Consider the following 27,084-nt stretch of genomic DNA (forward strand, 5'->3'; position numbering starts at 1 on the left):
CAGAGCTGTGTGCCGTAACCGAGTCTCCCACATGCATGATGACATCGCGGCTCGTCCAATCAGGCGGCCGGAGACCCCCGAAGCGGGAAGGAAGACCGGGTGAAGATGGCAGCGCCTTTAGCGGTGACAGGGCGGTACTGGAGGGATTCATTTCAAGGTAAGTTTCTCATAATGTGCTAGTATGAGGGACGTGCCTTGCAGGACACAAGACTTCACTAGAGGAAGGTCTCCTTCGGGGACATGTGACATTGTTCCACCTGTAAGCTTTGTTAGTTCATAAAATAAATAAATGGCTCCCAACTTCTTTAGCTCCTAAATTCAAAGCAAATCTGTCAAGCCCCAAACTTGTCAGTAACACCCTTTACAACATGTAAAAGGTCTCTCCACCTTCAGACGTCATTTGGTCCCCCCCCCCCCCCCCCCAGCTGGGAATTGTAGTTCCCCCTCCCTGTAAGGAGAACCTCACCACTCCTTCTCTTACCTCTAGTAGGCAACGTTTGGTAACCAGAATCTGAGCCCAGGAAGCCGGACGGCGGGGAGGAGGAGTCACTGCTGAGATTGGCGAGTTCTGGTTCGCTGACATAAGTGCGCAGTTCTACCTGTGACCACATAGGAGAAAGGGGGAGAGAGTCAGATGATAAAGTAAAAAACAAACAACAAGCTGCTTTATAGAGGCATCAGACACTTTACAATCCCGCATAGATCAGTGCAGGATTCCGCACCGATGTACGCAGCACACAGACTACTTACACTGTCAGCTTCCTAGAGGTGTGGTGAAGGGACGCTCTTCATATACAGTGTTTAAATTGAGTTTACAAAATCTTTTTACTGGAATTTTTTGATACAATAAAATACATGTTTCTAACCCAATCCGATAAGTCCAGTTTCTGCCTAATTAACCACTTGGTTACCTCTCGTGGGAGCTTTACTCCCATTTAGGCTTAACCATCCCCCTCTTCTCTCAACACTGACAAGATACCTGCACCGTGCTCCCACCTAGAGGGATGCGGAGGCTGCAACATTGACAAGATGCCTGCACTGAGCTCCCACCTAGAGGGATGCGGAGGCTGCAACATTGACAAGATGCCTGCACTGAGCTCCCACCTAGAGGGATGCGGAGGCTGCAACATTGACAAGATGCCTGCACTGAGCTCCCACCTAGAGGGATGCGGAGGCTGCAACATTGACAAGATGCCTGCACTGAGCTCCCACCTAGAGGGATGCCGAGGCTGCAACATTGACAAGATGCCTGCACTGAGCTCCCACCTAGAGGGATGCGGAGGCTGCAACATTGACAAGATGCCTGCACTGAGCTCCCACCTAGAGGGATGCGGAGGCTGCAACATTGACAAGATGCCTGCACTGAGCTCCCACCTAGAGGAATGCTGAGGCTGCAACATTGACAAGTTACCTGCCCCGTGCTCCCACCTAGAGGGATGCCGAGGCTGCAATACTGACAAGATGCCTGCACTGAGCTCCCACCTAGAGGGATGCCAAGGCTCCAACATTGACAAGATGCCTGCACCAAGCTCCCAACAAGAGGGATGCTGAGGCTGCAACATTGACAAGATGCCTGCACCGAGCTCCCACCTAGAGGGATGCCGAGGCTGCAATACTGACAAGATGCCTGCACCGAGCTCCCACCTAGAGGGATGCTGAGGCTGCAACATTGACAAGATGCCTGCACTGAGCTCCCACCTAGAGGGATGCTGAGGCTGCAACATTGACAAGATGCCTGCACTGAGCTCCCACCTAGAGGGATGCCGAGGCTGCAACATTGACAAGATGCCTGCACTGAGCTCCCACCTAGAGGGATGCCGAGGCTGCAACATTGACAAGATGCCTGCACTGAGCTCCCACCTAGAGGGATGCCGAGGCTGCAACATTGACAAGATGCCTGCACTGAGCTCGCACCTAGAGGGATGCCGAGGCTGCAACATTGACAAGATGCCTGCCCTGAGCTCCCACCTAGAGGGATGCCGAGGCTGCAACATTGACAAGATGCCTGCCCTGAGCTCCCACCTAGAGGGATGCCGAGGCTGCAACATTGACAAGATGCCTGCCCTGAGCTCCCACCTAGAGGGATGCCAAGGCTGCAACATTGACAAGATGCCTGCCCTGAGCTCCCACCTAGAGGGATGCCGAGGCTGCAACATTGACAAGATGCCTGCCCCTGAGCTCCCACCTAGAGGGATGCCGAGGCTGCAACATTGACAAGATGCCTGCCCTGAGCTCCCACCTAGAGGGATGCCGAGGCTGCAACATTGACAAGATGCCTGCCCCTGAGCTCGCACCTAGAGGGATGCCGAGGCTGCAACATTGACAAGATGCCTGCCCTGAGCTCCCACCTAGAGGGATGCCGAGGCTGCAACATTGACAAGATGCCTGCACTGAGCTCCCACCTAGAGGGATGCCGAGGCTGCAACATTGACAAGATGCCTGCACTGAGCTCCCACCTAGAGGGACGCAGAGGCTGCAGCAATGATAATATACCTGCACACAGCTTCCATCTAGAGGGATGCAGAGGATGCGGCATTTCATACAATTCAGTGTAAGCCCCTCCCCACTTGGCACTCCTGTTAAAAAGCCCCTCATCATCTTCCTGGGAGAGCACATGTGACCTGGGGGGGGGGGGGGGGGGTAGTTCTGCACATGGCCGGTCACCTTCCCCCCTCTATGGCGATTTGTTCATAGCCGGAGTGGAAACACCCGCTGGAGGGGCGCTGTGGTGGGAACACTTACCCTGTAGTCTCCGTTGACGCCCTGCCCCATCTCCCGGTCCCTCTTCCTCTCGTCGGACTGCCTCTTTAACCCCCGCACTGACGTATGTCTGATGACAGATGATTCCCGTGGGGGAGGGGGCAGAGCTGGTGGGGGAGGGATGTTCGGGGGAAGGTCATCTGGACTGTACATGTCCGGCAGGGGAGGTCGTGGCGGGACGCCATCATCCTGGAAAGATGAGACACACTTAAAGGGAAACTCCGTCCTCGAGAAGGGAAGTAACATTTTATCAGAAAAAATACAAACAAAAGTAATAAATGGTTCAAATAAAATACATTTTGTTAAAAATACATAACTGGGACTCCAGTCCGTTCATCGTTTACTGCGAATAAAACTTTAAATTAAATCTGCAGATATGAGACTTCAATCTGCCCATAAATTCTGCAAACAGGACATCCCCATCCCCCGACTCCTGCACCCGGCTTCCTTCTGTTCCCACCAGACTGCTCAGAAATGAGAAATAAAAAGAGCGACACAAAAACACAGAATACGGAATCCACCATGAGATTACATTAAAAAGCAGACTCTCCCGCTGAGGTCAGAGCACTGGAAGAGCCCAACCTCCATATCTACAGAAGGGGTCAGAAATGAGCTTTGCTAGAATCCTTCTAATATACAGAGAGGGGGGGAAATTATTTCTCAGCCAATGGCTGCATTCCTCTAAAAACATTTGAGCGTGATGCACATGACCAGCCAATCAGCAGCCTGGACTTTGATGACGTCATCTGCTACTTTTGGTCGCCCCTCCCAAAGATTTTAAGGACACAGAAGGGAGAAAGTATATTATTATACATTGTATTATTATTAGTATCATATATTCTGTATTGTTATACATTGTATCATATACGGTATATACATATGATACAATATATAATAATACAGAATATATATATAAACACACATATACACAAAGTGTCTTGAAAAAGTATTCATACCCCGTGAAATTTCCCACATCTTGTCATGTTACAACCAAAACCGTAAATGTATTTTATTGGGATTTTATGTGATGGACCAACACAAAGTGTCACATAATTGTGAAGTGGAAGGAAAATCGTAAATGATACAAATAAATATGTGAAAAGTGTGGGGGGAGGGGCATTTGTATGGCGCCCCCCCGGAGTCAATACTTTGTAGAACCCCCTTTACTCTGATACCCCCTAACTAAAATCCAGTGGAACCGATTGCCTTCAGAATTCACCTAATTAGTAAATAGATTCCACCTGTGTGTCATTTAATCTCAGTATAAATACAGCTGTTCTGTGAAGCCCTCAGAGGCTTGTTAGAGAACCTTAGTGAACAAACAGCATCATGAAGGCCAAGGAACACACCAGACAGGTCAGGGATAAAGTTGTGGAGAAGTATAAAGCAGGGTTAGGTTATAATAAAATCTCCCAAGCTTTGACCATCTCACGGAGCTCTGTTCAATCCATCATCGGAAAATGGAAAGAGTATGGGCACAACTGCAAACCTACTTGCAAACCTGGTGGGGATGGTTTTCTTCAGCAGGGACAGGGAAGCTGGTCAGAGTTGATGGAGACAAATACAGGACAATCTTAGAAGAAAACCTGTTAGAGTCGGCAGAAGACTTGAGACCGGGGCGGAGGTTCCCCTTCCAGCAGGACAACGACCCGAAACATCCAGCCAGAGCTACAATGGAATGGTTTACATCAAAGCATATTCATGTGTTGGAATGGCCCAGTCACAGTCCAGACCTAAATCCCATTGAGAATCTGTGGCCAGACCTGAAAATTGCTGATCACAGACGCTCTCCATCCAATCTGACAGAGCTTGAGATATTTTACAAAGAAGAAGAATGGGCAGAAATGTCCTCTCTAGATGGGCAAAGCTGGTAGAGACACCCCCAAAAAGACTTGTAGAGAAAGGGGGTTCTACAAAGTATTGACACCGGGGGGCGCCATACAAATGCCCCTCCCCCACACTTTTCACATATTTATTTGTATCATTTTCCTTCCACTTCACAATTATGTGACACTTTGTGTTGGTCCATCACATAAAATCCCAATAAAATACATTTATGTTTCTGGTTGTAACAAAATGTGGGGAATTTCAGGGGTATGAATACTTTTTAAAGGCACTGTATATCATGGCATTATTATATAATGTATCAATTTGTATGTATTGTATTATTAAACATTGTATGTATATATATATATATATATATATATATATATATATATATATATATATATAGAGAGAGAGAGATATTGGTTATTATACATTGTATATATTTATAGTATTATTATTACTATTATACAAATATACAGTATAAAAATAGATATATTACATTGTATGTATGACAGCAGTGGGGGAGGAAGGTGGCGTGTAAGCGGATTGTTACTAATGTATGAAGACAGAGCTGTGCCCGGAGAGCGGAGTGCCCGGAGAGCGGAGTGCCCGGAGAGCGGAGTGCCCGGAGAGCGGAGTGCCCGGACAGCGGTGTGCCCGGAGAGCGGAGTGCCCGTAGAGCGGAGTGCCCGGACAGCGGTGTGCCCGGACAGCGGTGTGCCCGGAGAGCGGTGTGCCCGGAGAGCGGTGTGCCCGGAGAGCGGAGTGCCCGGAGAGCGGTGTGCCCGGAGAGCGGAATGCCCAGAGAGCGGAGTGCCCGGAGAGCGGAGTGCCCGGAGAGCGGAGTGCCCGGACAGCGGTGTGCCCGGAGAGCGGTGTGCCCGGAGAGCGGAGTGCCCGGAGAGCGGAGTGCCCGCAGAGCGGTGTGCCCGGACAGCGGTGTGCCCGGAGAGCGGAGTGCCCGGAGAGCGGTGTGCCCGGAGAGCGGTGTGCCCGGAGAGCGGAGTGCCCGGACAGCGGTGTATGTAAAGATGTGTTTGTGTAATAAACTTTTTAAAAGGTATCACTCTATTTGAAGTTTATTTTCTCCAGGTACTACGATTATCTTTGGATCATCATCTATGGGGACATTGTTGTAATCTGATTGGCTGACTGCTCTTTTTGCCAAAACACGAGAGTGCGAGGCAATATTAGCTGGTGAGTGTACATCTGACGGGGGAAGGGGGCCGCGTATGTTCCCACGGTGTGTGGTGACCGCTGGATAGTCGATATTATAAAATCTAAATGTGAAGGCGCTCATGGACTAGGAGTAAAGGACTAGCAAATACTTTTATGTATTCCTGCATTTTCACAAGCGCTACTTTTTGACCTCCGTTTTATATGTATACTTATAGGTAATAACGCTTTAATATATATTGTACTATTATTATACATCGTATTATATACTGTATATTGTAGCATTATTTTTATTACCATTTTAATATATATTGTACTATTATTATAGAGTACATTGTATCGTATCATATTTATATATAGTAGAGCTGCCACGACTAGTCGACGTATACAAAAATACGTTGACGTGCGTGCAGGGCGTCGATGCGTCACAGTGCTCCGTATCTCCCGCTCTCCTCCGTGCTGCCATCCCTCTCTCTTCTCCCCCTCCGTTCTGCCGCCCCCTCTCTCTTCTCCCCCTCCGTGCTGCCGCCCCACTCTCTCTTCTCCCCCCTCCGTGCTGCCGCCCCCCTCTCTTCTCCCCCTGCGTGCTGCCGCCCCCCTCTTTTCTACCCCTCCGTGCTGCCGCCCCCCTCTCTTCTCCCCCTCCGTGCTGCCGTCCCCCTCTCTCTTCTCCCCCTCCGTGCTGCCGCCCCCCTCTCTCTTCTCCCCCTCCGTGCTGCCGCCCCCCTCTCTCTTCTCCCCCTCCGTGCTGCCGCCCCCTCTCTCTTCTCCCCCTCCGTGCTGCCGCCCCCCTCTCTCTTCTCCCCCTCCGTGCTGCCGTCCCCCTCTCTCTTCTCCCCCTCCGTGCTGCCGTCCCCCTCCGTGCTGCCGTCCCCCTCTCTTCTCCCCCTCCGTGCTGCCGCTCCCTCTCTCTTCTCCCCTTCCGTGCTGCCGCCCCCCTCTTCTCCCCTCCGTGCTGCCGCCCCCCTCTCTTCTCCCCCTGCGTGCTGCCGCCCCCCTCTTTTCTACCCCTCCATGCTGCCGCCCCCCTCTCTTCTCCCCCTCCGTGCTGCCGTCCCCCTCTCTCTTCTCCCCCTCCGTGCTGCCGTCCCCCTCCGTGCTGCCGTCCCCCTCTCTTCTCCCCCTCCGTGCTGCTGTCCCCCTCGGTATCTCAGGATGGAGAGTGGAGGTAGGAGTTGGTAAACCCGGCTCCTTCGTTTTCAGAATGGACAGAGTCAGTGACCACCGACTGTCCATTCACATAACTGAAACATTGTAACCTCCTGTGATTACCATGTCTCAGTTAATGAATGGAGAGAAGTCTCTGTCTCCTCTCCATTCATTATCAGTGCAGCAGAGGCTGCAGAGAAAGGGACTGGGGAATCCCTTTCCCTGTCTCAAATGGGAGATGTCAGAAGTCTGTTAAGACCCCCGATATCTCACTATAGCCCCCCCCCCCCCAACAGGGGCGATAAAAAAAATTGCAATAAATAATAATAAAAAAATAAAATAAAAAAAACACACTGACACTGTCCCCACACAACCTCCCCCTTAAAAAAAGAAACATTGTAAAAAATTAATTATTAACATTCATGAAAGATAAAAGAATAAATATATATATATATATTCTTTTATCTTAACTTTACAAAAAATAAGTACATAAAAAAAAGGTAAGAATATAAGTACATACTTCTATATAATATATGTACTAGTTATATTCTTTTATCTTACTTTTTTTTTAATGTACTTATTTTTTGTAAGGTTATCCAAAGGAATAATTAGCTAATCAAAAAAAAAAAAAAAAAAACCACTAGATTAATAAAAAAATAAATAAAAAACAATAATCATGTAGTCGATGACTAATCGAAAAAATAATCGATAGATTAGTCGACAGACAAACTAATCGTTAGTTGCAGCTCTAATATATAGTATTATTATACATTGTATCATATATAGTATTATTATACATTGTATCATATATAGTATTATTATACATTGTATCATATATAGTATTATTATACATTGTATCATATATAGTATTATTATACATTGTATTGTATATGTACATTATATAGAAAATCATGGCAGGCGGTCAGGCTAGGTCAGAGCGGCTCCTCTCTTCCCATCCCCCGTTATGCGTTACTCACGAGCTTTGGTGGCGACGGCGCTCGGGTTGGCGACTGAAGGCGCAGTTCTGGTTTCTGCGGCTGGGACTGCGACCTGCTCTGGGTGAACGGCTGATGGTAAAGCCCCGCCTCCAGCGTCTGCATCACAAGACTGGGCTGGTTCTGAGAAGAGGCGGATTTACTGCGAACGGAGGTAAACGCCGTACTTCCGGAAGGCACGAATGTGGAGGAAATCAAAGGCACCGTTTTCCTTTCTGCAAAGAGAGAATTTCACACATTTAGCCGACCGCCCTGAGCCCGGCTCCGCCCATAATGGGGTGGTCATAGGACGTCCCACTCACTAATGGCGATCGTCTCGCTGACATTTACCTGAGTAGACAGTATAGCGTTTAATGATTGTGTATACAGTAATGAAAATATGGGACAGCAATCTGTGGATTCTCTCATCATTGGTCAGCTGTACAGGCAGCAAGGTCAGCGTTCCGGCTGAACAGATAAACATCAATCTCCATATCTACTCCCCCTTAGATAAAACGGATTCATCTCCACCAAATCAGAATATCCGAATGCAGTCTGAGGTATCAGCATTGCCCGGCGTATCTCCCCCCTAGGCAGTAGCGCAGTGAACACCCCAGGGGCGGAGTCAGGGATCTTACCTGGATTTTTTAATGATTCCACCAGCACTTTATAGTTCAACTTATTGGAGCTGAGACCGGCCGTGACGTCCTCGATCCTCCACAGATCCTTCTGCAGCTGCGTCCGGTCCTGGAGAACAACGAAGAGGAAATATTGTGTTATGTCATTGTGCTATAATGTGTATGAGGAGCGAGAACACCAATCCCCGGTATAATGTGTATGAGGAGCGAGAACACCAATCCCTGGTATATCGTGTATGAGGAGCGAGAACACCAATCCCTGGTATAATGTGTATGAGGAGCGAGAACACCAATCCCTGGTATATCGTGTATGAGGAGCGAGAACACCAATCCCCGGTATAATGTGTATGAGGAGCGAGAACACCAATCCCTGGTATAATGTGTATGAGGAGCGAGAACACCAATCCCTGGTATATCGTGTATGAGGAGCGAGAACACCAATCCCCGGTATAATGTGTATGAGGAGCGAGAACACCAATCCCCGGTATAACGTGTATGAGGAGTGAGAACACCAATCCCCGGTATAATGTGTATGAGGAGCGAGAACACCAATCCCCGGTATAACGTGTATGAGGAGTGAGAACACCAATTCCCGGTATATCGTGTATGAGGAGCGAGAACACCAATCCCCGGTATAATGTGTATGAGGAGCGAGAACACCAATCCCCGGTATAACGTGTATGAGGAGTGAGAACACCAATCCCCGGTATAATGTGTATGAGGAGCGAGAACACCAATCCCCGGTATAACGTGTATGAGGAGTGAGAACACCAATTCCCGGTATATCGTGTATGAGGAGCGAGAACACCAATCCCCGGTATAATGTGTATGAGGAGCGAGAACACCAATCCCCGGTATAACGTGTATGAGGAGTGAGAACACCAATTCCCGGTATAATGTGTATGAGGAGCGAGAACACCAATCCCCGGTATAATGTGTATGAGGAGCGAGAACACAAAATTCCCTGTATATCGTGTATGAGGAGCGAGAACACCAATCCCCGGTATAATGTGTATGAGGAGTGAGAACACCAATCCCTGGTATAATGTGTATGAGGAGTGAGAACACCAATCCCTGGTATAACGTGTATGAGGAGTGAGAACACCAATCCCCGGTATAATGTGTATGAGGAGCGAGAACACCAATCCCCGGTATAATGTGTATGAGGAGCGAGAACACCAATCCCTGGTATAATGTGTATGAGGAGCGAGAACACCAATCCCTGGTATAATGTGTATGAGGAGCGAGAACACCAATCCCCGGTATAATGTGTATGAGGAGCGAGAACACCAATCCCCGGTATAATGTGTATGAGGAGCGAGAACACCAATCCCTGGTATAATGTGTATGAGGAGCGAGAACACCAATCCCTGGTATAACGTGTATGAGGAGTGAGAACACCAATCCCCGGTATAATGTGTATGAGGAGCGAGAACACCAATCCCCGGTATAATGTGTATGAGGAGCGAGAACACCAATTCCCGGTATAATGTGTATGAGGAGCGAGAACACCAATCCCCGGTATAATGTGTATGAGGAGCGAGAACACCAATTCCCGGTATAATGTGTATGAGGAGCGAGAACACCAATCCCCGGTATAATGTGTATGAGGAGCGAGAACACCAATCGCCGATATAAAGTGTATGAGGAGCGAGAACACCAATCCCCGGTATAATGTGTATGAGGAGCGAGAACACCAATCGCCGATATAAAGTGTATGAGGAGCGAGAACACCAATCCCCGGTATAATGTGTATGAGGAGCGAGAACACCAATCCCCGGTATAATGTGTATGAGGAGCGAGAACACCAATCCCCGGTATAATGTGTATGAGTGAGAACACCAATCCCCGGTATAACGTGTATGAGGAGTGAAAACACCAATCCCCAGTATAATGTGTATGAGGAGCGAGAACACCAATCCCCGGTATAATGTGTATGAGGAGCGAGAACACCAATCCCCGGTATAATGTGTATGAGGAGCGAGAACACCAATCCCCGGTATAACGTGTATGAGGAGTGAGAACACCAATCCCCGGTATAATGTGTATGAGGAGCGAGAACACAAATCCCCGGTATAATGTGTATGAGGAGTGAGAACACCAATCCCCGGTATAACGTGTATGAGGAGCGAGAACACCAATCCCCGGTATAACGTGTATGAGGAGCGAGAACACCAATCCCTGGTATAATGTGTATGAGGAGCGAGAACACCAATCCCCGGCATAATGTGTATGAGGAGCGAGAACACCAATCCCCGGCATAATGTGTATGAGGAGCGAGAACACCAATCCCCGGTATAATGTGTATGAGGAGTGAGAACACCAATCCCTGGTATAACGTGTATGAGGAGCGAGAACACCAATCCCCGGTATAATGTGTATGAGGAGTGAGAACACCAATCCCCGGCATAATGTGTATGAGGAGCGAGAACACCAATCCCCGGCATAATGTGTATGAGGAGCGAGAACACCAATCCCCGGTATAATGTGTATGAGGAGCGAGAACACCAATCCCCGGTATAATGTGTATGAGGAGCGAGAACACCAATCCCCGGTATAATGTGTATGAGGAGCGAGAACACCAATCCCCGGTATAACGTGTATGAGGAGTGAGAACACCAATCCCCGGTATAATGTGTATGAGGAGCGAGAACACCAATCCCCGGTATAATGTGTATGAGGAGCGAGAACACCAATCCCCGGTATAACGTGTATGAGGAGTGAGAACACCAATCCCCGGTATAATGTGTATGAGGAGCGAGAACACCAATCCCCGGTATAATGTGTATGAGGAGTGAGAACACCAATCCCTGGTATAACGTGTATGAGGAGTGAGAACACCAATCCCCGGTATAATGTGTATGAGGAGCGAGAACACCAATCCCCGGTATAATGTGTATGAGGAGTGAGAACACCAATCCCCGGTATAATGTGTATGAGGAGCGAGAACACAAATGTGCTCATAAGTCTGCACACCCTGTCAGAATTGATGATTTCTTGCCCAATTCTCAAAGAATATGAATGAGAACACAAAGTCTTTTCTCCCCCTCATGGTCAGTGATTTGGGTCGTTTCTGTTGCCATTATGATATAAGAAGAGTAAATACAGATGATTGATAATAAATGGCTTCAGCCAAATTATCCTGATCAAAAGTTTACATACCCCAGTTCTTAATCCCGTGTATTGCCCCCTCTAACATCAATGACAGATTGGAGTCTTCTGTGGTATTTGTGGATGAGGCTCTTCATCTTCTCAGATGTTCCTCTTGGTAAAAGTCTCCAGTTCCTGGAAATTCTTGGCTTGTCTTCCATGAACGGCATGTCTGAGATCCCCCCAGAGGGGCTCCATGATATTTGGGTCAGGAGACTGAGATGACCACTCCAGAACCTTCACTTTATTCTGCTGTAGCCAATGAGAGGTGGTCTTGTGTTTTGGATGATTGTCATGTTGGAAGGTCCGAGTACGTCCCATGCGCAGCTTCCTGGCTGATGAATGAAATGTTCCTCCAGTATTATTTGATAACATTCTGCATTCATCTTACCATCAATTTTGACCCAATCTCCTGTGGCCTTTGTATCTCACACATCCCCAAATCATCAGAGATCCACCGCCGTGTTTCACAGTAGGGATGGTGGACCTTTCATCATAGGCCTTGTTGGCTCCTCTCCAAATGTAGTGTTTATGGTTGTGGCCAAAAAGATCTATTTTGGTCTCATCTCTCCAAATGACTTTGTGTTGGAAGGTTGGAGTCTTGTCTCTGTGCTGTTTGGTGTACTGTAAGCCGGATACTTTGTGACATTTGTGTAGTGATGTCTTCTTCTGGAGACTCCACCATGCCGCCCATCTTTCTTCAAGCGCCTCCTTATTGTGCGTCTAGAAACCTCCACACCACATGTTTTCAGAGAGTCCTGTATTTCACCTGAAGATATTTGTGGGGTTTTCTTTACATCCCGAGCAATTTTCCTGGCAGTTGTGGCTGGAATTTTAGTTGGTCTACCTGACCGTGGTTTGGTTTCAACAGAACCCCTCATTCTCCACTTCTTGATTAGAGTTTGATCACTGCTGATTGGATTCTCAATTCCTTGGATATCTTATATCCCTTTCCTGTATACAGTTCAACTACCTTTTCCCGCAGATCCTTTGACAATTCTTTTGCTTTCCCCCATGACTCAGAATCCAGAGAGGTCAGTGCAGCACTGGATGGAAGATGGAAGGGTCTGTCAGGAGTCCAGAAACTCACTGACCTTTTATACACACTAATTACAATCAGATCACAGGTGAGGACGGGGACCTTTAACAGCCGTTCAAACCCCTTTGTGTCACCTTGTGTGCATGTTATCAGGCCCAAATCACAGGGGTATGTAAACTTTTGATCAGGATCATTTCTGTTGCCATTATGATATAAAAGTAAACACAGCTGATTGATAATAAATGGCTTCAGCCAATCACTGACCACGAGTGAGAGAAAAGGTTTTGTGTTATTTATATTCTCTGAAAAATGTAAATCCTAAATTGTGCCAGGGTGTGGGGTGTGTAAACTTATGAGCACATTTGTATATGGGGGGGGGGGGGGTGTCAGCTGACGGCGGTGATCGGCGATATGACGTCACCTGAGATGAGGGCGAGCGGTTCATCTGCTCCTGTAACATTTGTCTCAGCCGGATGACGTCACTCTCCAGCCTCAGATATTCGTTCCACGAGTTCTCCATATCCTGTGCGGGGGGACACAAAATACATCCGTATGAGAAGGTGGAACTGTCTGTGCCACCCCAAAACAGCCAATCAGAGGAGGGAACGGAAGTACCTGATTTGGTAGCTCAGTGACAACAGACAGCTCTTATTGCAGGACCTCAAACCCAGGAAATACAAGAGAGCAGAGAGATCACCTCATCAGTCTGCTGCCAATTCCTCATTGTCCAATCAGCAGCCTTGACCAAGATGCTACACTGCAGGCCAATGACCCAGCTGTTCTGTCTGGCAGGAGGTATCCGCATCACAAAACTGGCCAAACAGAATTTCAAAAGTCTCTGTGAGGTACCAGCGTCCCCGTTCTGTCTAACAGGCCCTCCTATAAGTCGTTTGTCTGAACCAATCATTATCTCAAATTTCTATGACTGGTGAGGTCATGTGATCTCCCAGAACCCGCTACATAATGACATGCCAGTCCACGGGAACATGAATGATTGGACACCAGTCAGTAGGGGGCGCTCCAATACACAAAATGAACACATACCGTGGAGACCTTCGACATCTCCGCTCGGATTTGCACCAAATCCTCCTGTAGGAGGCGCTGCTGGTAGGAGATTTTCTCTGTGTGCTGTGGCTGGTCCTTGTACTGGTCCATCTGTCTGTGCAGAACCTCCAGAACCGTCTCCAGCTTGTCCTGCGGGGAACCCGGTTTGTTTAGGAACACATCATACGGAAAGTACAAAATCACCAATGTAAGGGGCATTCCTCTATATATCAAATATATATACACACACACACACACACACACACACACAGTGCCTGGAAAAAGTATTCATACCCCCTGACATTCCCCACATTTTGTTACAACCAAAAACCATAAATGTATTTTATTGGGATTTTATGTGATGGACCAACACAAAGTGTCACATAATTGTGAAGTGGAAGGAAAATGATACAAATAAATATGTGAAAAGTGTGGGGGGAGGGGCATTTGTATGGCACCCCCTTTACTCCGATAACCCCAACTGAAATATAGAGGAATCAATTGCCTTCAGAAGTCACCAAATTAGTAAATAGAGCCCCCCTGTGTGTCATTTAATCTCAGTATAAAGACAGCTTGTGACAGGAGTCAGTTTGGGTGGGGGGTTTGTGGAACTCGGCTTACCTTGGAGAGCTCTGGAAACTCCGTGTCCAGCTTCCCCGGACCCTCTTATGTGTGAATCACCTTGTGTCCATTGGGGGCACAGGGTGACCGATAACCCCACTATGATCTGTGCTAGTCAGACTCAATATTGTATATATTGTGTGTTGTCTCATGCTGTTGTGGACTCTTTGCTGTGATTGTTTGGGGTGTGGTTGTATTCCATTGTTTGTGTCTGCCTTGGAAGAAACGTATATTATGGGATGGATGTCTATGTAGGTGGGGGGGGAGGTTTCTCCAACAGCTCTCCATGTTGATAAGACCGTTTACTGATGAGAAATTTGAATACACCTGACCAGTGTGTCTATGATTGGACAGTTTATCCTGCCCTGAATCCAAGGGTGGGGGGTGGGGGGGAAGTGTCTCGGAGTTGGATATCTGTGGTAACATCTGCTGGAATAAAAGAGTTTGATGTTGTTCAACCTACACTGAGTTACGGCTGGTGACTGGGTGGGCTAAGGGGTCTTGGATTCTTGGATAGTGCTGGTTCTGGACAGAGGAAACATTTATGACGGTTATAGAACTGTTGAGGACAGGGGCTCGTCACACAGCTGTTTGTTAGAGAACTTTAGTGAACAAACAGCATCATGAAGGCCAAGGAACACACCAGACAGGTCAGGGATAAAGTTGTGGAGAAGTATAAAGCAGGGTTGGGTTATAATAAAATCTCCCAAGCTTTGACCATCTCACGGAGCTCTGTTCAATCCATCATCGGAAAATGGAAAGAGTATGGCACAACCGCAAACCTACCAAGACATGGCCGTCCACCTAAACTGACCGGGCCGGGCAAGGAGAGCATTCATCAGAGAAGAGCCAAGAGGTCCATGGTAACTCTGGAGGAGCTGCAGAGATCCACAGCTCAGGGGGGAGAATCTGTCCACAGGACAACTATTAGTCGTCTCTCCACAAATCTGCCCTTTATGGAAGAGTGACAAGAAGAAAGACATTGGAGAAAGAAAGTCATAAGAAGTCCTGTTTGTAGTTTGTGAGAAGCCATGTGGGGGAGGGGGCAGCAAACATGTGGAAGAAGGTGATCTGGTCAGAGGAGACCAAAATTCTACTTTATGGCCTAAAAGCAAAACGCTATGTGTGGGGAAAACTAACACCGCCCATCCCCCGAACACACCATCCCCACCGTGAGACATGGTGGTGGCAGCATCATGTGGTGGGGATGGTTTTCTTCAGCAGGGACAGGGAAGCTGGTCAGAGGTGATGGGAAGATGGATGGAGACAAATACAGGACAATCTTAGAAGAAAACCTGTTAGAGTCGGCAGAAGACTTGAGACCGGGGCGGAGGTTCCCCTTCCAGCAGGACAACGACCCGAAACATCCAGCCAGAGCTACAATGGAATGGTTTACATCAAAGCATATTCATGTGTTAGAATGGCCCAGTCACAGTCCAGACCTAAATCCCATCGAGAATCTGTGGCAAGACTTGAAAATTGCTGATCACAGACGCTCTCCATCCAATCTGACAGAGCTTGAGATATTTTACAAAGAAGAAGAATGGGCAGAAATGTCCTCTCTAGATGTGCAAAGCTGGTAGAGACACCCCCAAAAAGACTTGTAGAGAAAGGGGGTTCTACAAAGTAGTGACTCCGGGGGGCGCCCTACAAATGCCCCTCCCCCCCACACTTTTCACATATTTATTTGTATCATTTTCCTTCCACTTCACAATTATGTGACACTTTGTGTTGGTCCATCACATAAAATCCCAATAAAATACATTGATGGTTCTGGTTGTAACAAAATGTGGGGAATGTCAGGGGGTATGAATACTTTTTCAAGGCACTGTATATATATATATATATATTGGGAGTATCAATGTTGCCTCTTCTCTGCCGGCCACAGAGACCCAAAACTCACCTTGTTGTCCTTCAGAGCCCGAATTTTGTCTTCTAATCCTGCAGGACCCGATCCTGTTCACACAGAATACTGAGCTTCACCTGCACAGAGAGAACACACAGGGAGGGGTCAGTGGGGGGCGGAGTCACTGGGGAGGAGTCACTGGGGGCGGAGTCACTGGGGGCGGGGTCAGTGGGGAGGGGGTCATTGGGGAGGGGTCAGTGGGGGAGGGGTCAGTGGGGGAGGGGCTTATATACAGAGCACAATACTTCATACACCTGACATTTTGACAAACATAAGCAGTGCAGAGCCTTACAGTTGGTTTTCTTTAGAAAGCCTCCACAGCCTCAGTAGAGAAGCCTGTCCCCGCCAGCATGCTGCAGAGAAGCCCCTTGTTTTCTGCTTGGAAGCAGTGGTCTCTCTGCAGAGGTCAGACACCCCCTCCCCCCCCCCCCCCCCCGATAGTTATACCTATGGATCTGCAAGCAAAAAGTTCATGCTACCTTCTGATTGAAGGCGCTCAGCCTGCGGTGGGTTGGACCTCTGCGGAGAGACCACTGCTTCCACATAGAAAGTCAACTAAAATTTCAGAATTAGCAGCAGAGAGGAGATTAATATTTAAGAAATACAAAACTTACGTCAACATCACTCTCCGCAATTCTGACCGGCTTGTGGGAGCGATCCTTCAGCGACTCTCTTCCCACCACCTGATGATGAAGAAGAGCCGAGTTATGGCAGAAATGAGGCGCCTGCACTGACAGCGATGAGTCCGAAGACCGCCAAGCCGGAGCACATGCAGCAAGAGCGCGACATCGTCATCAACACCAAGACATCCATTGTTATCAGCCAGACTCTGCTCTCTCCTCCAACCCGCACCACCGACCAATGAGAGTCCAATACACTCCGCCCCCCACACCCACCTCTATATGGGAACACTCCGCCCCCCACACCCACCTCTATATGGGAACACTCCGCCCCCCACACCCACCTCTATATGGAAACACTCCGCCCCACACCCACCTCTATATGGAAACACTCCGCCCCCCCACACCCACCTCTATATGGAAACACTCCGCCCCCACCCACCTCTATAAATGGAAACACTCCGCCCCCACCCACCTCTATAAATAGAAACACTCCGCCCCTCACACCCACCTCTATATGGAAACACTCCGCCCCACACCCACCTCAATAAATAGAAACACTCCGCCCCTCACCCACCTCTTATGGAAACACTCCGCCCCACACCCACCTCTATATGGAAACACTCCGCCCCACACCCACCTCTATATGGAAACACTCCGCCCCCCACACCCACCTCTATATGGAAACACTCCGCCCCCACCCACCTCTATAAATGGAAACACTCCGCCCCCACCCACCTCTATAAATAGAAACACTCCGCCCCTCACACCCACCTCTATATGGAAACACTCCGCCCCACACCCACCTCAATAAATAGAAACACTCCGCCCTCACCCACCTCTATATGGAAACACTCCGCCCACACCCCACCTCTATATGGAAACACTCCGCCCCACACCCACCTCTATATGGAAACACTCGCCCCCCACACCCACCTCTATATGGAAACACTCCGCCCCCACCCACCTCTATAAATGGAACACTCCGCCCCCACCCACCTCTATAAATAGAAACACTCCGCCCCTCACACCCACCTCTATATGGAAACACTCCGCCCCACACCCACCTCAATAAATAGAAACACTCCGCCCCTCACCCACCTCTATATGGAAACACTCCGCCCCACACCCACCTCTATATGGAAACACTCCGCCCCACACCCACCTCTATATGGAAACACTCCGCCCCTCACCCACCTCTATATGGAAACACTCCGCCCCACACCCACCTCTATAAATGGAAACACTCCGCCCCTCACCCACCTCTATAAATGGAAACACTCCGCCCCACACCCACCTCTATATGGAAACACTCCGCCCCACACCCACCTCTATAAATGGAAACACTCCGCCCCTCACCCACCTCTATATGGAAACACTCCGCCCCACACCCACCTCTATATGGAAACACTCCGCCCCTCACCCACCTCTATAAATGGAAACACTCCGCCCCACACCCACCTCTATATGGAAACACTCCGCCCCACACCCACCTCTATAAATGGAAACACTCCGCCCCACACCCACCTCTATATGGAAACACTCCGCCCCACACCCACCTCTATATGGAAACACTCCACCCCACACCCACCTCTATAAATGGAAACACTCCACCCCACACCCACCTCTATAAATAGAAACACTCCACCCCACACCCACCTCTATAAATAGAAACACTCCGCCCCTCACCCACCTCTATATGGAAACACTCCGCCCCACACCCACCTCTATAAATAGAAACACTCCTCCCCCACCCACCTCTATAAATAGAAACACTCCACCCCCCACCCACCTCTATAAATAGAAACACTCCGCCCCACACCCACCTCTATATGGAAACACTCCGCCCCACACCCACCTCTATAAATAGAAACACTCCTCCCCCACCCACCTCTATAAATAGAAACACTCCACCCCCCACCCACCTCTATAAATAGAAACACTCCGCCCCCCACACCCACCTCTATAAATAGAAACACTCCGCCCCACACCCACCTCTATAAGTGGAAACACTCCGCCCCCCTCACCCACCTCTATAAAACGGAAACACTCCGCCCTTCACCCACCTCTATAAATAGAAACACTCCGCCCCCCACACCCACCTCTATAAATAGAAACACTCCGCCCCTCACCCACCTCTATAAACGGAAACACTCCGCCCCCACACCCACCTCTCTATATGGAAACACTCCGCCCCACACCCACCTCTATAAATAGAAACACTCCGCGCCTCACCCACCTCTATAAATGGAAACACTCCGCCCCACACCCACCTCTATATGGAAACACTCCGCCCCACACCCACCTCTATATGGAAACACTCCGCCCCACACCCACCTCTATAAATAGAAACACTCCGCCCCCCACACCCACCTCTATAAATAGAAACACTCCGCCCCTCACCCACCTCTATAAACGGAAACACTCCACCCCACACCCACCTCTATATGGAAACACTCCGCCCCACACCCACCTCTATAAATAGAAACACTCCGCCCCACACCCACCTCTATAAATAGAAACACTCCGCCCCACACCCACCTCTATAAATAGAAACACTCCGCCCCACACCCACCTCTATAAACGGAAACACTCCGCCCCTCACCCACCTCTATAAATAGAAACACTCCGCCCCACACCCACCTCTATAAATAGAAACACTCCGCCCCACACCCACCTCTATAAATAGAAACACTCCGCCCCACACCCACCTCTATAAATAGAAACACTCCGCGCCTCACCCACCTCTATAAACGGAAACACTCCGCCCCTCACCCACCTCTATAAACGGAAACACTCCGCCCCACACCCACCTCTATAAACGGAAACACTCTGCCCCCCACCCACCTCTATAAATAGAAACACTCCGCGCCTCACCCACCTCTATAAACGGAAACACTCCGCCCCTCACCCACCTCTATAAACGGAAACACTCTGCCCCACACCCACCTCTATAAACGGAAACACTCCGCCCCTCACCCACCTCTATAAACGGAAACACTCCACCCCACACCCACCTCTCTATATGGAAACACTCTGCCCCACACCCACCTCTATAAGTGGAAACACTCCGCCCCTCACCCACCTCTCTATATGGAAACACTCCGCCCCACACCCACCTCTATAAACGGAAACACTCCGCCCCACACCCACCTCTCTATATGGAAACACTCCGCCCCACACCCACCTCTATAAATAGAAACACTCTGCCCCACACCCACCTCTATAAATGGAAACACTCCACCCCACACCCACCTCTATAAATGGAAACACTCCGCCCCCCACACCCACCTCTATATGGAAACACTCCGCGCCTCACCCACCTCTATATGGAAACACTCCGCCCCACACCCACCTCTATAAATAGAAACACTCCGCCCCCCACACCCACCTCTATAAATAGAAACACTCCGCCCCCTACCCACCTCTATAAATAGAAACACTCCGCCCCACACCCACCTCTATAAATAGAAACACTCCGCCCCCCACACCCACCTCTATAAATAGAAACACTCCGCCCCACACCCACCTCTATAAACGGAAACACTCCGCCCCTCACCCACCTCTATAAACGGAAACACTCCGCCCCCCACCCACCTCTATAAACGGAAACACTCCGCCCCTCACCCACCTCTATAAACGGAAACACTCCGCCCCACACCCACCTCTCTATATGGAAACACTCCGCCCGCACCCACCTCTATAAATAGAAACACTCTGCCCCACACCCACCTCTATAAGTGGAAACACTCCGCCCCTCACCCACCTCTCTATATGGAAACACTCCGCCACACACACACCTCTATAAACGGAAACACTCCGCCCCTCACCCACCTCTATAAACGGAAACACTCCGCCCCACACCCACCTCTATATGGAAACACTCCGCCCCACACCCACCTCTCTATATGGAAACACTCCGCCCGCACCCACCTCTATAAATAGAAACACTCTGCCCCACACCCACCTCTATAAACGGAAACACTCCACCCCACACCCACCTCTATAAATGGAAACACTCCGCCCCCCACACCCACCTCTATATGGAAACACTCCGCGCCTCACCCACCTCTATATGGAAACACTCCGCCCCACACCCACCTCTCTATATGGAAACACTCCGCCCGCACCCACCTCTATAAGTGGAAACACTCCGCCCCACACCCACCTCTATATGGAAACACTCCGCGCCTCACCCACCTCTATAAATGGAAACACTCCGCGCCTCACCCACCTCTATAAATGGAAACACTCCGCCCCTCACCCACCTCTATATGGAAACACTCCGCCCCACACCCACCTCTATATGGAAACACTCCGCCCCCCCACCCACCTCTATAAATAGAAACACTCCGCCCCTCACCCACCTCTTTATGGAAACACTCCGCCCCCCACCCACCTCTCTATATGGAAACACTCCGCCCCCCACACCCACCTCTCTATATGGAAACACTCCGCCCCACACCCACCTATATATGGAAACACTCCGCCCCACACCCACCTCTATAAATAGAAACACTCCGCCCCTCACCCACCTCTATAAATGGAAACACTCCGCCCCCACACCCACCTTTATAAATAGAAATACTCCGCCCCCACCCACCTCTATAAATAGAAACACCCCGCCCCTCAACCACCTCTATAAATGGAAACACTCCACCCCTCACCCACCTCTCTATATGGAAACACTCCGTCCGCACACCCACCCCTCTATATATGGAAACACTCCGCCCCCCACCCACCTCTCTATATGGAAACACTCCCCCCCATCCTCCCCTCTATATGGAAACACTCCGCCCCCATCCTCCCCTCTATATGGAAACACTCCGCCCCACACCCACCTTTCTATATGGAAAGTGACAAAATCCACTCTGTGCCTGCAGCATCCAGAGGGGGAGGTATCCCTCCCCAGGGCCAGCCAATAGCATTAAAGGCAAAATTTTATTACAAAACCTGACTTGGTCCTCAATTTCTGGGTTGTATTCTCTCCTGGCATCATACTGGACATCCAGAGTGTACACAGGAGGAGTCATACCTGGACCCCGGGAGCACAGGTGCAACAGTGGCCAGAGCAGCCCATGTCTCTACTATGGGGCCCTGGAGAAGGAGGGGGCCTATCAGGGAGGATGTCTCCAGTATAGAAGGGATGAGGTCAGAGCTCAGGATTAGTCACAGATCATCCTCTGTGCAGGAAAAAGGATGTAAATGTGACTATTACTATTATCACTACTCCAATCCTCAGCACTGCCCCCCACTGGTGTAGTCTGACATTTCCAGCTGACGGTTCCTAAGGCTGAATTCCCTTCTATGCGGTTTCCATGCACCTGCCTTTGTGTCAAGTCTCCCTCTGCTTAGGGGTGCTATTAGGAACTCCAGAGGCCCCCCAACGCATCTGATAAACAGCTGCTTGTTTTTGCTGCAGGAGCAGGATGGTGTGCGATTTATACCCAGTGTCACACGCAGGCCCCCACCCCGCGTGATTGCTCACACACACACGCGCACGCAGCGCCCGCACTGCCTCCACACACACTGCGCGCACACACACGCAGCCCCCCAGCGCACACACACGCAGCCCCCCAGCGCACACACACGCAGCCCCCCAGCGCACACACACGCAGGCCCCGCACCAGAATAGATGTGAACCCGGCTAATATAGGAGTTCTTTATGTTACAATAACTGTCACTGACAGCTGCTCGCCACAGAAGCCTATCTTAATTTTGCTATGGGGCCCCGTGATTTGCAGTGCCGCCCCTGGCCTGGAGAGTCTATTTACACCTACAGTTGGTACATGCCGAACCTCAGAGGACGGGCGATAATAGTATCTAATAACGGGCTAAAAACCATGCTTTAGTCTGACTTAGCTGAGCAATTGTACTCTATATAATAGTGGAATGTTACATTGTACTCTATATAATAGTGGAATGTTACATTGTACTCTATATAATAGTGGAATGTTACATTGTACTCTATATAATAGTGGAATGTTACATTGTACTCTATATAATAGTGGAATGTTACATTGTACTCTATATAATAGCGGAATGTTACATTGTACTCTATATAATAGCGGAATGTTACATTGTACTCTATATAATAGTGGAATGTTACATTGTACTCTATATAATAGTGGAATGTTACATTGTACTCTATATAATAGTGGAATGTTACATTGTACTCTATATAATAGTGGAATGTTACATTGTACTCTATATAATAGCGGAATGTTACATTGTACTCTATATAATAGCGGAATGTTACATTGTACTCTATATAATAGCGGAATGTTACATTGTACTCTATATAATAGCGGAATGTTACATTGTACTCTATATAATAGCGGAATGTTACATTGTACTCTATATAATAGCGGAATGTTACATTGTACTCTATATAATAGCGGAATGTTACATTGTACTCTATATAATAGTGGAATGTTACATTGTACTCTATATAATAGTGGAATGTTACATTGTACTCTATATAATAGTGGAATGTTACATTGTACTCTATATAATAGCGGAATGTTACATTGTACTCTATATAATAGCGGAATGTTACATTGTACTCTATATAATAGCGGAATGTTACATTGTACTCTATATAATAGCGGAATGTTACATTGTACTCTATATAATAGTGGAATGTTACATTGTACTCTATATAATAGTGGAATGTTACATTGTACTCTATATAATAGTGGAATGTTACATTGTACTCTATATAATAGTGGAATGTTACATTGTACTCTATAATAGCGGAATGTTACATTGTACTCTATATAATAGTGGAATGTTACATTGTACTCTATATAATAGCGGAATGTTACATTGTACTCTATATAATAGTGGAATGTTACATTGTACTCTATATAATAGCGGAATGTTACATTGTACTCTATATAATAGCGGAATGTTACATTGTACTCTATATAATAGCGGAATGTTACATTGTACTCTATATAATAATAGTGGAATGTTACATTGTACTCTATATAAATAGTGGAATGTTACATTGTACTCTATATTGGGGGTCAGCAAACCGCTGATCGCACTCTACCTATTAACCGTGAGCAGGTGACGGGTGGATTGCGACCACGCCCCTGCTTTGCTAACCCGCACTATGTGCCACTCCCCATACCAGAGGAGGACACTGTGTGTGTGGGGGGGGGGGGAGGGCGCAGATTGGCAGAGCTTACTACTGGGGGAGGGGGGCAGAGCACACTACTGTGGGGGTGGGTGATAAAAAAAGGGGCTGAGGTCAGTACTGTGTGTGTGGGGGGGGGGGGTAGAACATGGCTGTGGAGGAAACAGGACACTGCTATGAGAGATATAGGAGACATCTTTGGGGGGCAGAGGACACTGCTATGGGGGGGGGGGGGGCAGAGGACACTACAGTGGGCGGGGGTATATCTTTTTTTTAAAGTGTGACGCACCCTCTGGTGATCTTTGATCTCTTCCATGTTGTCCAGGTAGATCTCCGCCTCTCAAAGGCTGCCCCCCCCCCCCCGATCCATATAATATTATGATGTCACAGTGTACATTGTAGAACACTTTATAATATACATCTTGGACTTCCTGTAAAGGTCAGAGGTCGCTGGGATGTAATCCGAGTTCCTGATCCTTCTGTGTTAGCGTCATGTTAGCAAGCCCTTGTCCCAAAGCTGACACTCTACATTTCCCAATAATACACGGAACACAATGATGTTTATTTGCAAGCAGACTGAATGCCATTGCAAGCCAAAAAAATATATCTAGAGGAACTAAAAATACAAAAAAAAAAAAAAAAAAACAAAGAAAAAAACACGACAACCAGAAATAAAAAAAACCTATGATAAGCGAGTCAAAGACGGCAGCAGCTGCATCTCTAACTAGCGGCGTGCCGCGCGCACAAAGCCATGAAATGGTCACAGCGGGGGCGGGACTGGCGGCTTACGTTAATGCTCGTTCGGTACCCCGGGGTGGAGTTCCTTAGAACACTGTGAACCAAGTTGATCAGAGGCTCATTATATTTTATCTGTTCCAAATTAAAAGTTACATGTTACCAGAATCCGACAAACCAGGAGAGAGTCACAGTCTGCCCAGAGACCCCCAAATCTGACCGAGGACACCCCCAAATCCTCAGAACTCAACAGGAAATATGGGGGACTAAACCCCATCCCCCTCCCCCCAGTCCAACTCAGAGGAGCTCACACTTCTGTATGGACCCCCAAGTGTCAGTGTGTCATTGTTCTGGGGACCCCCAAGTGTCAGGGTGTCATTGTTCTGGGTACCCCCAAGTGTCAGGGTGTCATTGTTCTGGGACCCCAAGTGTCAGGGTGTCATTGTTCTGGGACCCCCAAGTGTCAGTGTGTCATTGTTCTGGGACCCCCAAGTGTCAGGGTGTCATTGTTCTGGGACCCCCAAGTGTCAGGGTGTCATTGTTCTGGGTCTCCCAAGTGTCAGGGTGTCATTGTTCTGGGTCTCCCAAGTGTCAGGGTGTCATTTTTCTGGAGACCCCCAAGTGTCAGGGTGTCATTGTTCTGGGACCCCCAAGTGTCAGGGTGTCATTGTTCTGGACCCCCAAGTGTCAGGGTGTCATTTTTCTGGAGACCCCCAAGTGTCAGGGTGTCATTGTTCTGGGACCCCCAAGTGTCAGGGTGTCATTGTTCTGGGGACCCGCAAGTGTCGGGGTGTCATTGTTCTGGAGACCCCCAAGTGTCGGGGTGTCATTGTTCTGGACCCCCAAGTGTCAGTGTGTCATTGTTCTGGACCCCCAAGTGTCAGTGTGTCATTGTTCTGGGACCCCCAAGTGTCAGGGTGTCATTGTTCTGGAGACCCCCAAGTGTCAGTGTGTCATTGTTCTGGAGACCCCCAAGTGTCAGGGTGTCATTGTTCTGGGTCTCCCAAGTGTCGGGGTGTCATTGTTCTGGGACCCCCAAGTGTCAGGGTGTCATTGTTCTGGAGACCCCCAAGTGTCGGTGTGTCATTGTTCTGGGACCCCCAAGTGTCAGGGTGTCATTGTTCTGGAGACCCCCAAGTGTCGGTATGTCATTGTTCTGGAGACCCCCAAGTGTCGGTGTGTCATTGTTCTGTAGACCCCCAAGTGTCAGGGTGTCATTGTTCTGGACCCCCAAGTGTCAGTGTGTCATTGTTCTGGGACCCCCAAGTGTCAGGGTGTCATTGTTCTGGACCCCCAAGTGTCAGGGTGTCATTGTTCTGGAGACCCCCAAGTGTCAGTGTGTCATTGTTCTGGGACCCCCAAGTGTCAGGGTGTCATTGTTCTGGACCCCCAAGTGTCAGGGTGTCATTGTTCTGGAGACCCCCAAGTGTCAGGGTGTCATTGTTCTGGAGACCCCCAAGTGTCAGGGTGTCATTGTTCTGGACCCCCAAGTGTCAGTGTGTCATTGTTCTGGACCCCCAAGTGTCAGGGTGTCATTGTTCTGGACCCCCAAGTGTCAGGGTGTCATTGTTCTGGGACCCCCAAGTGTCAGGGTGTCATTGTTCTGGGACCCCCAAGTGTCAGGGTGTCATTGTTCTGGGACCCCCAAGTGTCAGGGTGTCATTGTTCTGGGACCCCCAAGTGTCAGGGTGTCATTGTTCTGGGACCCCCAAGTAATTGTATTTCCTCCCCCCACTGAGGACAGTCACAGAGGTGATATTTCAGGGGATGGATTGGGCTGTAGAGGGTTCTGGTCACCTACAAAGGACTCTCAAACACAGTCCCCTCCCAGAATCCTTCACTCTACACGGGGCCCCCACATCAGACTCCTCAGGGCCACCAGATGATTTCACAAGGCTGTAAAATGAATCGGAATCTCATGAAGACATTGGAGACGAGGACTTACCTTCAGGTCTAAATACTCCAACTCCTTCTTCAGCTGTATGTAGGTGTCATCCGCCTCCGAGAGAAGACAAGACATTACAGAGAGATCACAGACGGGGCCCCGGGGCCCCTATACACATATACCACACATCATGTATATACAGCACCTGTATTACTGACAGCTCAGCAATGTACAGACCAGAATATATTCATATACAAAGTATATATACACCGATCAGCCAGAACATTGTGACCACCCTGTATGGAGGAGGCCCCCCCCCCCCCCCTTCCACTAGACAAATCATCACCAGCTTGTCTCCTTCTCATCCGGCATCCCGGGGCCACCCACCATTCATCAGACCAGGCCACCTTCCATTG

At 48.9% G+C, this 27,084-nt stretch overlaps 1 protein-coding gene across 1 annotated transcript in view; it reads right to left on the reverse strand.

Annotated features, from left to right (window-relative positions):
* Positions 1-481: 481 nt before the first annotated feature.
* Positions 482-27,084, reverse strand: part of PLEKHA7 (pleckstrin homology domain containing A7) — a gene marked incomplete at its 3' end in the record, with an annotated part of 239,875 nt that continues 213,272 nt past the window's right edge. The window contains 10 exon segments of the mRNA XM_077453687.1: positions 482-599; positions 2,743-2,949; positions 7,890-8,122; positions 8,525-8,633; positions 13,135-13,236; positions 13,758-13,907; positions 16,282-16,316; positions 16,319-16,361; positions 16,899-16,967; positions 26,729-26,782. Of these exon segments, the coding sequence (XP_077309813.1) occupies positions 482-599; positions 2,743-2,949; positions 7,890-8,122; positions 8,525-8,633; positions 13,135-13,236; positions 13,758-13,907; positions 16,282-16,316; positions 16,319-16,361; positions 16,899-16,967; positions 26,729-26,782 (1,120 nt within the window).

Source organism: Lithobates pipiens, unplaced genomic scaffold (assembly GCF_037356315.1).
Source record: "Lithobates pipiens isolate NorthernLeopardFrog02 unplaced genomic scaffold, aLitPip1_a1.2 Scaffold_24, whole genome shotgun sequence".
Classification (NCBI taxonomy): domain Eukaryota; kingdom Metazoa; phylum Chordata; class Amphibia; order Anura; family Ranidae; genus Lithobates; species Lithobates pipiens.